Consider the following 15,633-nt stretch of genomic DNA (forward strand, 5'->3'; position numbering starts at 1 on the left):
TGTATCCATCCTCTGATGGCTACTTCCAGCAGGATAATGCACCATGTCACAAAGCTCGAATCATTTCAAATTGGTTTCTTGAACATGACAATGAGTTCACTGTACTAAAATGGCCCCCACAGTCACCAGATCTCAACCCAATAGAGCATCTTTGGGATGTGGTGGAACGGGAGCTTCGTGCCCTGGATGAGCATCCCTCAAATCTCCATCAACTGCAAGATGCTATCCTATCAATATGGGCCAACATTTCTAAAGAATGCTATCAGCACCTTGTTGAATCAATGCCACGTAGAATTAAGGCAGTTCTGAAGGCAAAAGGGGGTCCAACACCGTATTAGTATGGTGTTCCTAATAATTCTTTAGGTGAGTGTATATATCATTCAATTGTGGTCTTGTGCTAAAATGAAAAAAAGTCCACATTTTTCTCCATCATTCAGTATGCCATAATGAGAAAGTGAAAAGAGAATGTTAGAAATCTTTGCTAATTTATTGAAAAGGAAAAAGTTTAATCTTGGATTGACATAAGTATTCAGACGCTTTACTCAGTACTTAGTTGAAGCACCTTTGGTGATTACGTAAAATAGATAAAAAGAGAAAAAACTGGAATGCTTATTCCTTTTTTGGCGCTGCTAGGCTGGATATATCACGCAGGTAGTAGAGTAAAAAAGTAGTATTTTGTCTACGCGTTTCGAGGGAATTGGACCCTCTTCTTCAGGACAATACACTATTAACAAAGTACAAGATAATTTGAATTTATTTATACACTTATTTTGGCGCCTTACCTTGATTACAGGGGGCGTGGCTATGGGCGGGGTTAATTTGAATGACCAGGGGATTTAAAACAGGTAAGATAATTAGTATTGTGCCGGTCATGGTGAGGTGTCTGCCCGAGCCCAGTTGGACACGCTTCCCACAGACGTCAGCTAACCACTGGGAGGGAGGATATACCCGGGTTCTTAATGATATATAAGATGAGCGCTGGAGAGCGCTCAGCTCTCGGAATAAATATGCCCTGCCCCCCTTGGCTGACGTAACACTAAGAAGGGGGAGTGACTCGGTTGTGCTCATTGATTAAGCGCTGGGAAGCGCTAAGCCGTCCGGAGTAGAGGGACACGCCCCCCTCCCCTGACTACGTCAGCTGACGGGGCAGGCCTAAGGAGATGCCGCTGGATGCTATCCGACGATGAGGGAATGATGGAGGAGGGTACCGGGGACTAGGGGAAGGGGGGGGGGGCGGGGGGAATTTATGCTGCGCTCCATGACACTTTTAAGTGTCAGTGGGTTCGGACCAAGCATATAAGTGTGACATTAAACATAAGGGGGGGGGGGGGAGCGGAGACACAACACCTGTGTGGCACCAATACTATACATAAAACACAAAAATTTGAATAAAAGAACCAGATGGATATCTCGGCAATCTAGCATTATATAAAAGAGATCAAATAAATACGAAGAATACGGTAAAAAGAAAGGAAATAACATGAAGATAAAGGAAATAACATAAAAAATATATGGCATAATAAAAGGGGGGGGATTTATTCCGAGAGCTGAGCACTCTCCAGCGCTCATCTTATATATCATTAAGAACCCGGGTATATCCTCCCTCCCAGTGGTTAGCTGACGTCTGTGGGAGGCGTGTCCAACTCGGCTCGGGCAGGCACCTCACCACGACCGGCACAATACTAATTATCTTACCTGTTTTAAATCCCCTGGTCATTCAAATTAACCCCGTCCATAGCCACACCCCCTGTAATCAGGGTAAGGCGCCAAAATAAGTGTATAAATAAATTTAAATTGTCTTGTACTTTGTTAATAGTGTATTGTCCTGAAGAAGAGAGTCCAATTCCCTCGAAACGCGTAGACAAATAAAATACTTTTTTTTTACTCTACTACCTGCGTGATATATCCAGCCTAGCAGCGCCAAAAAAGGAATAAGCAGTTCCAGTTTTCTCTCTTTTTATCTATTTTTCATTGCTCCCGCATTTAATCTATAAATGCGTCCTAGAACCAAGGCTGCAGCAAGGCACTCCCTGGATGCTGGTCGGGTTTATTTACCAGCAGGCCTCTTCAAGGTGTTGTGACTCCTCACAACACACTCTGGGAAGCGCATTACTTCTGTAATACTTTAATTACTTTATACTGTACTACACATCTGGCACTGCCTCCGCCCCTTCCCCCCCTCTCTGTCCACCTTTGGTGATTTCAGCATCTAGTCTTGGATTTTCTGCAATTCTTCTATGAAGATCCTCTCAAGCTCTGTCAGATTGTATGGGGACCATTGGTAGACAGCCATTTTCAGGTCTCTCCAAAGATATTCAAGGTTCAAGTCAGGGCTTTGGCTGGGCCACTCAAGGACATTCACAGAGTTTTCCCTAAGCCACTACTGTGTGGTTTTGGCAGTGCGCTTAAGGTCATTGTGTTGTTGGAAGGTAAACCTTCTACCCAGTCTGAGGTCCAGAGCACACTGGATCAAGTTTTCATTATAAATATCTCTGTACTATACTCCATTTAGTTTTCCCTCAACTCTGGACAGTCTCCCTGTCCCAGCCACTGAAAAACACCCCCACAGCATGATGCTGCCACCACCATGCTTCAGTGTAGGGATAGTACTGGATAGTACTTGGTTTCCTCCAAACATGATGCATAGAATTGAGGCCAAAAAGTTCAATCTTTGTTTCATCAGACCACAGTCTGAAAGTCCTTTAGGGTCCCAAGAGTCTTTCTGAGAGTCCTTTAAGTGCTTTTTTTGCAACCTTTCATATGTCTTTTTTCTCACCACTCTGTAAAAATGCCCAGATTGTTGGAATGCCATAGTGATGGTTTAGCTTCTGGAAGATTCTCCTGTCTGCACACAAGATCTTTGGGGTTCAACCAGACTGACCATTGGGTTCTTGGTCACCATTCCTACCAAGGTCCTTTTCCCCTCATTACTCATTGTTGTGTGGTGCCCAGCTCTAGTGTCTTCCATTTAAGAATTTTGGAGACTACTGTACTGAAATTTTATGTACCCTTCCTCAGATCTGTGCCTGCACACAATTAAGTCTCTGAACTCTTCAGGCAGTTCTTTCTTCCTCATAACTTGGTTTTTGTGCTGATATACAGTCGTGGCCAAAAGTTTTGAGAATTACATAAATATTGGAAATTGGAAAAGTTGCTGCTTAACTTTTTATAATAGCAATTTGCATATACTCCAGAATGTTATGAAGAGTGATCAGATGAATTGCATAGTCCTTCTTTGCCATGAAAATTAACTTAATCCCCAAAAAAAACTTTACACTGCATTTCATTGCTGTCATTAAAGGACCTGCTGAGATAATTTCAGTAATCGTCTTTTTAACTCAGGTGAGAATGTAGACGAGCACAAGGCTGGAGATCATTATGTCAGGCTGATTGGGTTGAAATGGCAGACTTGACATGTTAAAAGGAGGGTGATGCTTGAACTCATTGTTCTTCCATTGTTAACCATGGAAACCTGCAAAGAAACGCGTGCAGCCATAAAATGGCTTGCATAAAAATGGCTTCATTGTGGCTACTAAGATTGCACCTCAATCAACAATTTATAGGATCATCAAGAACTTCAAGGAAAGAGGTTCAATTCTTGTTAAGAAGGCTTCAGGGCGTCCAAGAAAGTCCAGCAAGCGCCAGGATCGTCTCCTAAAGAGGATTCAGCTGCGGGATCGGAGTGCCACCAGTGCAGAGTTTGCTCAGGAATGGCAGCAGGCAGGTGTGAGCGCATCTGCACGCACAGTGAGGCGAAGACTTTTGGAAGATGGCCTGGTGTCAAGAAGGGCAGCAAAGAAGCCACTTCTCTCCAAAAATAAACCATCAGGGACAGATTGATCTTCTGCAGAAAGTATGGTGAATGGATGAAGCCTCCGATGAAGCCTCTTTCCGATTGTTTGGGGCATCTGGAAAAAGGCTTGTCCGGAGAAGAAAAGGTGAGCGCTACCATCAGTCCTGTGTCATGCCAACAGTAAAGCATTCTGAGACCATTCATGTGTGGGGTTGCTTCTCATCCAAGGGAGTGGGCTCACTCACAATTTTGCCCAAAAACACAGCCATGAATAAAGAATGGTACCAAAACACCCTCCAACAGCAACTTCTTCCAACAATCCAACAACAGTTTGGTGAAGAACAATGCATTTTCCATCACGATGGAGCACTGTGCCATAAGGCAAAAGTGATAACTGAGTGGCTCGGGGACCAAAACGTTGACATCTTAGGTCCATGGTCTGGAAACTCCCAAGATCTTAATCCCATTGAGAACTTGTGGTCAATCCTCAAGAGGCGGGTGGACAAACAAAAACCCACTAATTCTGAAAAACTCCAAGAAGTGATTATGAAAGAATGGGTTGCTATCAGTCAGGAATTGGCCCAGAAGTTGATAGAGAGCATGCCCAGTCGAATTGCAGAGGTCCTGAAAAAGAAGGGCCAACACGGCAAATACTGACTCTTTGCATAAATGTCATGTAATTGTCGATAAAAGCCTTTGAAACGTATGAAGTGCGTGTAATTATATTTCACTACATCACAGAAACAACTGAAACAAAGATCTAAAAGCAGTTTAGCAGCAAACTTTGTGAAAACTAATATTTGTGTCATTCTCAAAACTTTTGGCCACGACTGTACATTGTCTGCTGGGAGACCTTATACAGAATGGGGATGTGTCTTTCTAAATCATGTTCAATTAACTGAATTTACCACAGGTGGACTCCAATCAAGATGTAGAAATATCTCAAAGTTGATCAAGAGAAATGGGAGGCCCCCAGAGCTAAATTTCAAGTGTCATAGTAAAGGTTCTGAATCATTATGTCATGCGAAATTTAGGTTTTTCCGTTTTAATAAATTTGCAAACATTTCTAAAATTGTATTTTCATTTTCTCATTATAGGGTATTGAGTGCAGATTGAAGGGATAAAACTTTTTCTTTTTGGGGGGCACAAAGTCCCACAAAAGTGAAAGGGTCTGAAGATTTTATGAATGCACTGTATATCTATCTATCTATCTATCTATCTATCTATCTATCTATCTATCTATCTATCTATCTATCTATCTATCTATCTATCTATCTATCCATCTATCTGCAGAATTTTCTCAACTGAAATTCTGTTCCAGATATATATATAAATAAATGTAGTTGTTTCTGCAGAATTTTTGCTAGCTAAAATTAATAGAACATGTAAAATATTAGAGTGAAACTGGATCGCACATCCTCAATACTATGCTTTTATTTAATAACTGCTTCTCAGCATAATTAACATTGCTTCTCAGTGCAATTTATAGTATAACTACCCCTATGTTGCATACTGTACATGAGGCATTGGTATACAAGTTGATCAAAAAGCATAGACCGACTCACCACGACAAGGTTGCCTCCTCGAGTGGGAACCTACTCTAAATTTGGCACCACCGGCGCCGCAGCACTGCACCAATAGGTAGCGGGACCCAGCAGCCAAACAACGCCCCTGCTGTCTGGCAGAGCCACCCTGGCACTGGGCCCCACCAACCCACCAGCACAGCACCAGAGCAACAATGGCTGCCGCACAGCACCGCAGCATGTGAACACTTGTCAAAGCTCACCTTATCACATGCTCTCAGGAACTCCAACTGAAAGGTGGTAGGAATTTATACCCTTAGGGTCCATTCACATCTCCGCAAAATAGGTCCGCATCCGTTCCGCAATTTTGCGGAATGGGTGCAGACCCATTCATTTTCAATGGGGCCGGAATGTGCTGTCTGCATCCGCATTTGTGGATCCGCACTTCCGCATTTGTGCTTCCGTTTCCGCAAAAAAATAGAACATGTCCTATTCTTGTCCGCAAATGCGGACAAGATTAGGCATTTTCTATTATAGTGCCGGCGATATGCGGTCCTCAAATTGCGGAATGCACATTGCCAGTGTCCGTCTTTTGCGGACGTGTGAATGGACCCTTATGCAGACTCCTGCTAATTAAAATCACCTGGGCCGAATGGGGAGGAGTGCTGATACCAGAGGGGGGAAAAGAATAGATTCTACAGGACATGTAAAATATAAGAGTGAAACTGGATCGCACATCCTCAATACTATGCTTTTATCTAATAACTGCTTCTTAGCATAATGAACTTCGCTTCTCTGTGCAATTTATAGTATACCTACCCCTATGCTGCATGCTGTACATGAGGATGTGCGATCCAGTTTCACTCTTATATTTTACATGTCCTGTAGAATCTATTCTTTTCCCCCCTCTGGTATCAGCACTCCTCCCCATTCGGCCCAGGTGATTTTAATTAGCAGGAGACTGCATAAGGCCGAATGCACATGGCCAAGAGTGGTCCGTGGTATGCCGGGCTGGATTTTTGTTCTGAGCAGGAGCGCACGGCGTCATTGGTTGCTATGACGCCGTGCGCTTCATGTCGCCTCTGCACTACAGTAATACACTCTCGTATAGTGTATTACTGTAGTGCAGCGGCGACATGAAGCGCACAGCGTCATAGCAACCAATGACACCGTGCGCTCCTGCTCTGAACAGGAATCCAGCCCGGCATACCACGGACCACTCTTGGCCGCCGAACACGGCCATGTGCATTCGGCCTAAGGCCTCCTGCACACGACCGTTTGGCTTTTTCAGTGTTTTGCGGTCCATTTTCCACAGATCCGTGGTTCCGTTTTTGTTTGCGCTGTGTTCCCGTTTCTGTTCCGTTTTTCCGTTCCGTTTTTCCGTATGCAGTATACAGTATACAGTAATTACATAGAAAAAATTTGGCTGGGCATAACATTTTCAATAGATGGTTCTGCAAAAAACGGAACGGATACGGAAGACATACGGATGCATTTTTTGCGGACCTATTGACTTGAATGGAGCCACGGAACATGATTTGGGGGCAAATAATAGGACATGTTCTATCTTTCAACGGAACGGAAAAACCAAAATACGGAAACGGAATGCATACGGAGTACATTCCGTTTTTTTTGCGGAACCATTGAAATGAATGGTTTCGTATACAGACCTTTCACACGGGCGAGTATTCCGCGCGGATGGGATGCGTGAGTTGAACGCATTGCACCCGCACTGAATACCGACCCATTCATTTCTATGGGGCTGTTCACATGAGCGGTGATTTTCACGCATCACTTGTGCGTTGCGTGAAAATCGCAGCATGCTCTATATTCAGCGTTTTTCACGCAACGCAGGCCCCATAGAAGTGAATGGGGTTGTGTGAAAATCGCAAGCATCCGCAAGCAAGTGCGGATGCGGTGCGATTTTCACGCACGGTTGCTAGGAGACGATCGGGATGGAGACCCGATCATTATTATTTTCCCTTATAACATGGTTATAAGGGAAAATAATAGTATTCTGAATACAGAATGCATAGTAAAATAGCGCTGGAGGGGTTAAAAAAAAATAATAAAAAATGTAACTCGCCTTAGTCCACTTGATCGCGATGCCCGGCATCTCCTTCTGTCTCCTTTACTGAACAGGACCTGTGGTGAGCATTCATTACAGGTCAAGGACCTGTGGTGACATCACTCCGGTCATCACATGATCCATCACATGATTTTTACCATGGTTTTAACCCCTCCAGCGCTATTTTACTATGCATTCTGTATTCAGAATGCTATTATTTTCCCTTATAACTATGTTATAAGGGGAAATAATACAATCTACAGAACACCTAACCCAAGCCCGAACTTCTGTGAAGAAGTACCAAACATGCATGATTTTTCTCACGCGAGTGCAAAACGCATTACAATGTTTTGCACTCGCGCGGAAAACTCGCGGGTGTTCCCGTAACGCACCCGCACATTTTCCCGCAACGCCCGTGTGAACCCAGCCTTAGGGTGTATAAATTCCTACCTCCTCTCAGTTGGAGACTAGTTCCTGAGAGCATGTGATAAGTTGAGCTCTGTGAACTGTTCATTTGGTGCGGTGCTGTGCGGCAGCCGTTGTTGCTTTGGTGCTGTGCTGGTGGGTTGGTGGGGCCCAGGGCCAGGGTGGCTCTGCCAGACAGCGGAGGCGTTGTTTGGCTGCTGGGTCCCGCTGCCTATTGCTGCAGTGCTGCGGCAGAACTTTGTTTTCCGTCCAGCATAACGGAAACCAGACGGATCCGTTATGATTGCCCATAGACTGCTTTTATGATGGATCAGCACAGAATGCCTCTAAAGGTTTCCGTTTTGATTTCCATTTTATGGATACCCATGTTATAACGGGAAGCCATAACGGAATACATAACGGTGATATGAACAAGCCCTTTGTTTCCCTGCAATACCACTACAGAAGAAATGAAGCATTACACAGTGCCCATTCAAATCAATTCCTCCAGAGCGAGGGAAACTCTGTACCCACTATCCACTCTTGTGAACTGAAAAAACACATATTTTACTGTAAAAAACTAGAAATCCAGTGATGATAGAAATAATATGTCAGGGATAATGTCCAGCAGAATTTAGTATGTTTTAAGATGTAATTTTTAAGTGTAATCTAAAAATCTGATAATGTGTTATTTCAGGCATATTGCAAGATATAATACCAAAGTTGATGGTTAAAAGGGTTTTACAAGAGTAGAATATTTTTGAGCTATCCTCAGGATAGGTCATCCATTTTTTATCGGTGCAGCCTCTTCCTAGACCAGTGACATCATGTTCATTGGTCACATGGCCTATGTACAGCTCAGTCCCATTCATGTGAAAAGGCCTAGGTTGTAATACCAAGCAAAACCACTATACAATGTAAGGCACTGTGCTTTGTATTCTGCTCACTGGAGCACTGCAGCCTTTTTTGACCCGTTAGTGACCACCCGTATGCCTTTTTATGGTGGTCACTAAGGGGCCTTAGACTGGGCCAGTCTAAGCACTGCACGGGTCCCCCGGGGAGCGGGGACCCGGCTCTCACATGAGAGCCGTGGCCCTGTTCTAACAGCCCGGACCAGAAGGAGTGCTGTTTAACACTTTACATGCCGTGGGCAATGGCGCCCGCCGCATGTAAAGTGCTTACAGAGGGGATTGCGGGGTCTTGATGTGTGTGTGAAGGCTGGCTGGGGTCTCATGTAGGCTCCAGACCAGCCTTGAGTAATTTCCAGCAGGCTGTGCCTCTCCGAAGCAGCCTGCTGGTCAATGTCAGAATAGCACTGACATTAAAATGCAATGCATTATCGGGATAGTGCATTGCATTTTAAAATCAATCAAAAATCTTGTAAAATAAACCCATATTTATTCAATAAAAAAAATCCCATTGAAAAACGCTTTTTTTCCCATTAAAATTACGCTTTTCAATAAAAAAATTGGCAAAAAAATGTAATCTCCCCCATATGTTTGGCATTGCCGCATCCTTAACGACCTGGACTACATAAATATCAAGTAAATTATCCCCTACGGTAAACGCCTTAAATTTTATTTTATTTTTTTAAAGACAGAATTGCTAATTTATTCTTAGTTGCCACCGAAAAAACGTAATAACAAGCGATCAAAAAGCGCCATTTACGCCAAAATGATACAAGGAAAAATACAAGTTGTCCTGCAAAAATCAAGCCCTCGCACAACTCCATAGAAAGAAAAATAAAAAAGTTATGGGTCTTGGGAAGCAAAAACATTTTTTTATTTTTAAAAAGAGGGTTTTATTGCAAAAAAATGACTTCTGAGAGAATAAAGATATTATGTTATTTATACCGAAAAATGAACGCCATAAATTTTATAACGTAAGAACGCAGTGGCAGTATTGCTGTTTTTCCCATCTCCCTCCCAGAAAGAGTTAATAAAAGTTAATCAGAAGTTATGTGTACCCCAAAATGACGCCATTAAATACTACAACTTGTCCCGCAAAAAACAAGCCCTCATAAAGCTATATAGATGGAAAAATAAAATTTTTATAGCTCTTGGAACGTGACGATGACAAAAGGAAGAAAAATGTTTTACGGTCAATAAGGCCCAAAGCAGGCTGGTCACTAAGGGGTTAAACAGCTGATCAGCAGCGTCCTGGGAGTCAGATAGACACTGATCAGATATTGAGAGCCCATCAATACTGAACTTCTACAACACCCCTTTAGTAGAGTACAAAATGTTTGTAGAAGCATCAGTTTAACCTGGAAACCCAGAAGTAAAAACCAAATTCTTGTGTGCTGCTACCCTTCAAGAACCTGGCTATTATAAGTTCACTATACCTGATCTTTCTTGCCTCTGTCATTATGAGGTACTGTTGTAATGTTTTCAGTCGAGAAGGTAAGGACAATTATACATGTTACATATGTGATAACAGGAAATTCTTGCCATATTCACAACTGATAAAATCATCCAAACCACAACTAGATGTATCCTGACAGTAGCCCAAATAATCAATGGCTTCAATTAGGACAATTCTTATACACTGCTCAAAAAAATAAAGGGAACACAAAAATAACACATCCTAGATCTGAGTTAATTAAATATTCTTCTGAAATACTTTGTTCTTTACATAGTTGAATGTGCTGACAAGAAAATCACACAAAAATGAAAAAATGGAATTCCAGTTTTTCAACCCATTGAGGTCTGGATTTGGAGTCACACTCAAAATTAAAGTGGAAAAACACACTACAGGCTGATCCAACTTTGATGTAATGTCCTTAAAACAAGTCAAAATGAGGCTCAGTAGTGTGTGTGGCCTCCACGTGCCTGTATGACCTCCCTACAACGCCTGTGCATGCTCCTGATGAGGTGGCGGACAGTCTCCTGAGGGATCTCCTCCCAGACCTGGACTAAAGCATCTGCCAACTCCTGGACAGTCTGTGGTGCAACGTGACGTTGGTGGATAGAGCGTGACATGATGCCCCAGATGTGCTCAATTGGATTCAGGTCTGGGGAACGGGCGGGCCAGTCCATAGCATCAATGCCTTCGTCTTGCAGGAACTGCTGACACACTCCAGCCACATGAGGTCTAGCATTGTCTTGCATTAGGAGGAACCCAGGGCCAACCGCAGCAGCATATGGTCTCACAAGGGGTCTGAGGATCTCATCTCGGTACCTAATGGCAGTCAGGCTACCTCTGGCGAGCACATGGAGGGCTGTGCGGCCCTCCAAAGAAATGCCACCCCACACCATTACTGACCCAATGCCAAACTGGTCATGCTGGAGGATGTTGCAAGCAGCAGAACGTTCTCCACGGCGTCTCCAGACTCTGTCACGTCTGTCACATGTGCTCAGTGTGAACCTGCTTTCATCTGTGAAGAGCACAGGGCGCCAGTGGCGAATTTGCCAATCTTGGTGTTCTCTAGCAAATGCCAAACGTCTTGCACGGTGTTGGGCTGTAAGCACAACCCCCACCTGTGGACGTCGGGCCCTCATATCACCCTCATGGAGTCTGTTTCTGACCGTTTGAGCAGACACATGCACATTTATGGCCTGCTGGAGGTCATTTTGCAGGGCTCTGGCAGTGCTCCTCCTGTTCCTCCTTGCACAAAGGCGGAGGTAGCGGTCCTGCTGCTGGGTTGTTGCCCTCCTACGGCCTCCTCCACGTCTCCTGATGTACTGGCCTGTCTCCTGGTAGCGCCTCCATGCTCTGGACACTACGCTGACAGACACAGCAAACCTTCTTGCCACAGCTCGCATTGATGTGCCATCCTGGATAAGCTGCACTACCTGAGCCACTTGTGTGGGTTGTAGACTCCGTCTCATGCTACCACTAGAGTGAAAGCACCGCCAGCATTCAAAAGTGACCAAAACATCAGCCAGGAAGCATAGGAACTGAGAAGTGGTCTGTGGTCACCACCTGCAGAACCACTCCTTTATTGGGGGTGTCTTGCTAATTGCCTATAATTTCCACCTGTTGTCTATCCCATTTGCACAACAGCATGTGAAATTGATTGTCACTCAGTGTTGCTTCCTAAGTGGACAGTTTGATTTCACAGAAGTGTGATTGACTTGGAGTTACATTGTGTTGTTTAAGTGTTCCCTTTATTTTTTTTGAGCAGTGTATATTTATCATTTATTAATGATACGTACATACTATAATTTTGCTTTGCCCACAGTTACATACAAAGGCCTCATGCACACGACCGTATTTTATTTCTGTGTCCGTTCCGTTTTTTTTGCGGATAGGATGCGGACCCATTCATTTCACCGTGTGCTGTCCACATCAGTATGTCCGTTTTGTTGCTCCGCAAAAAAAATAGTGCATGTCCTATTTTTTTCTAGTTTGCAGACAAGGATAGGCATTATTACAATGGATCCGCAAAAACAACGGATCCGTTTTTTTCGCGGATCCGCAATTTGCGGACCGCAAAACACATACGGTCGTGTGCATGTAGCCAAATACACAGGACAAGGCAGGCATCTAATATGGGCAACCTCAGCAATATCATTACACCTTATAAAGGAGTACTTTCTTGGGAGGTGTAAATGCTGTTAACACAGTTTAGTATAATGTTACTGGGAGTCTAAACACCTAGGGGGTCATTTATCATTCTTAAATACACCTAAATTAGGTGTATTTCAGTCACAGATTGCAGCGCAACTAGCAATCTGCGACGTTGCCATGCTAACAGCAGGTCTAAATAAGTGGGCGTGGCGGAGAAGGGGACGGGTCGGCAGCTGTCTTACATTTAGAACTGGCGCTGAACTTATAGAAGGCCTGCGCCGGCTTAGGGCTTTATTAGGACCAGCATCTAAAACGCCGATCTTAATAAATGTGCCCTCTAATACGTGTAATAACACTATATTATGAAAGTCGCACCTTGACCACAGCTTTATCTAAAATAGGGATTTTTTTTCATTTCGATCTACCTGTATTTAGCTCTCACATAAAACCATCAGAGCTGACTACAATTTAAAGGGGTATTCTCATCTTAGTAATATATCCACAGGATATAGTATATATGTATGATAGATGCGAGTCCCACCTCTGGGACCTGCACCTACACAGGGTTTGGCTCTGGCCACCACATCCAGGCAGAGAATGGGTGCATGGGGCAGTCTCCATTCACTATTATGGGAGTCCCAAAAACAGCTGAACTGATTGGGCTGTGACAACCTCCCATAGTATAATGTGTAGGAGCTTAAGAATCTTTTAAAAAATGCAAAATGTCCATATAAGCAAACCAAAGTTTAAACTCCAATATGATATAGAAGTAATAGATTTTGATCTGGTCAGAGAACATTTTAGCTTATGGCATGTTTAAGTAGGTAAAGTCTTTTAGGCTGCATTCAGATCTTCTTTAGAGATGATCCGGCATAATGCCATAATGCCACTGGCGAATCCCATTATAGTCAATACACAGCGGTGATCTGTTGAATCTGCCAATACCAGATTCAGTGAATGCCGAAAGGCTTCTCCGGCAGAGAACGTTCACCAGAGATGTGAACACAGTCTTAGGCCTCATGCACACGACCGTTGTTTTATTCCGTGTCCGTTGCGCAGTTTTTCGTGATTTTCTGCGGACCCATTCATTTTCAATGGGTCCGTTGAAAACCCTGCTTATGCACCGTTTGCCATCCGCATCCGTGATCTGTGGTTCCAGTCCGTCAAAAAAATATAACCTGTCCTATTATTTTCACGGAAAACTGTTCGTGGACCCATTCAAGTCAATGGGACCGCTAAAAAATGCAGAGGCACACAAGATTGTCATCCGCGTCCGCGTCAGTTTTTTTCCTATCATTTGCATGGCAAACCTGTCCTAGACTTTTTTTTACATTCCTTTATGTCTGGTGGTCCTCCAAAAATAAAGGAAGACACACGGAAACAAAAACGGAAATGGATCACGGAACAACGGAACCCAATTTTGCGGAACGGAACACAACAACGGTCGTGTGCATGAGGCCTTAGTCGTCTATAAAGATGGCACAGCTGAATCGTCGTGGTAGGTCATTCTAGATACACCAATGTATGTCATACATGGTGAATGTACTTTCCCTTGAATGCTAAGTATACAGATTTAATTTAATGAGGACTTACTATATTATGTATTAGAAAATCTGTAAAAGCCGTTAATGACTGGTTCAGCTACATATAAACTCCATCATGTACTGACAGCATGATCCTTCCTCTGTAAATGAGGCATTACGAGGATTATCATACTGTTCTAGAGTATAACCCCTGCATTTGTGAAATGTAAAAGGCATACCAATATTAGATGTTTTGTGTGGCATTATCCATGCAAGGTGTGAGCCGTCAGAGTCAGCGATTCCTGCCTATAGTAAAACTTGTGTGTTTAAGGTTTCCATTGAAAAGTGCAGGGAATTGAAACACAGATCATTTCTTTTACGTTGAGAATTACTAATATTTGTTCTGTGTGTAAGGTCACATCTATGGAGACAATAGAAGCCAGTTCCAGCTTTGTGCTCTACTATATTCTGAGTTCTATATAATATATACTGTATTGTGGTCTGTATCAGGACTGCTATAAATACTGCAGGTCAAGCCAAATCTATGTACTCGCAAAAATGCAATATTACATGTTATATTACAAGTAGAGATAAGCGAAGTTCTCTCAAATTCGATTCAACAGCTTTGTCGAATTTTGCGAAAATTTTTTACTTTGCGACTAATTACTTCATGAAGCACATTTCTTTGTAAATAGTGGGTGCATTGACAGGGAACAGCGATTGCGCTGCCCCCCGTCATTGAACCCCTCAGATGCCATGTTTATCGCTGATCCATATTACAGCATTTTAGTTTTTCCAATTTCAAAAAATAAAATAAAATTGTACTTGCCTCATCCATTTGATCGTGGCCATCATGCTTGAAGAAATCTTGCGCGGTGCGTGATGACTTCACCACGCTGGCCGGTGTGGTGATGTCATACATCACCGCGCATGAGATTTTTTTGTGGGATATTTAAGCAAAATGACCGCGGTGGCCTCTTCTGGCTCAAATGGATGAGGTACTGTAAGTAAAATGAAGTAAAATTTTTGCTCCCATTTCAGGGAAAATCGATTTGTTACCACAAAGCACTAGGAAATTTGTCCGTGCAGTGAATCACATTTTTCCTGAAATTCGGATCGGTCCACTTCATGAACTTCGATTCGCTCAACACTAATTAGAAGTTATATTCTCATTATATCAAGATCCCTTAATTCATTATTTGTCAGCGAGGGCCAGCTACTGAGCTCACCAGAAATCCAGAAGTGCTATCCAAAAGGCATCGGACACGGCAGATAAAGAATCGGTTGAGGAATGAGGAGTACTCTGAGTTGCTGGAGCTCGACTCTTGTGCTTTGTATAGTTTTTTGAGGAAGACTTCTTCTCCTGCATTATAAAAACAATGTTATATTATGTATCAAGAGATGTAATACCAGTGGGCAATGTGTCCTCTGTCAAGTACGCTATTTCATTCATAATACATACATGAATAATTGGTCATTTGATGGCTGACAACTCTCCGATAAAGAGCATTCATAGTAGAACTATCCAGAAGATGGTTCCCTTCACTTTATTCAAGTAATGTAAATATAAGAAAGCATACATCTGTAGAAATGCATGCTTAACATCTGTTTTCTGGTTTAGTGTATATTCAATTCATTCACAGCTGTGCACTATATATACAGTACAAACAGTGCTTTGTCCATGGCCTAAAGCTGGGCTGTCACAGTGAAAGAGCCAGAAATGGGGACAGCCATGCATACTGGACTCTGGCTGTACTTACTGTACTTCTCACAGTATAGGAAGCGGACTTAGTGGTGTAGTTACCTGAT

General features: G+C 43.1%; 1 protein-coding gene across 1 annotated transcript in view; it reads right to left on the reverse strand.

Annotated features, from left to right (window-relative positions):
• Window positions 1-15,633, reverse strand: part of AHRR (aryl-hydrocarbon receptor repressor) — a 462,245-nt gene that overhangs the window by 34,593 nt on the left and 412,019 nt on the right. The window contains exon 7 of the mRNA XM_040432935.1: window positions 15,054-15,187. Coding sequence (XP_040288869.1) covers window positions 15,054-15,187 — 134 coding nt within the window. The remainder of the gene's footprint in view (window positions 1-15,053; window positions 15,188-15,633) is intronic.

This window comes from Bufo bufo, chromosome 5 (assembly GCF_905171765.1).
Source record: "Bufo bufo chromosome 5, aBufBuf1.1, whole genome shotgun sequence".
NCBI classification, from domain to species: Eukaryota; Metazoa; Chordata; class Amphibia; order Anura; family Bufonidae; genus Bufo; species Bufo bufo.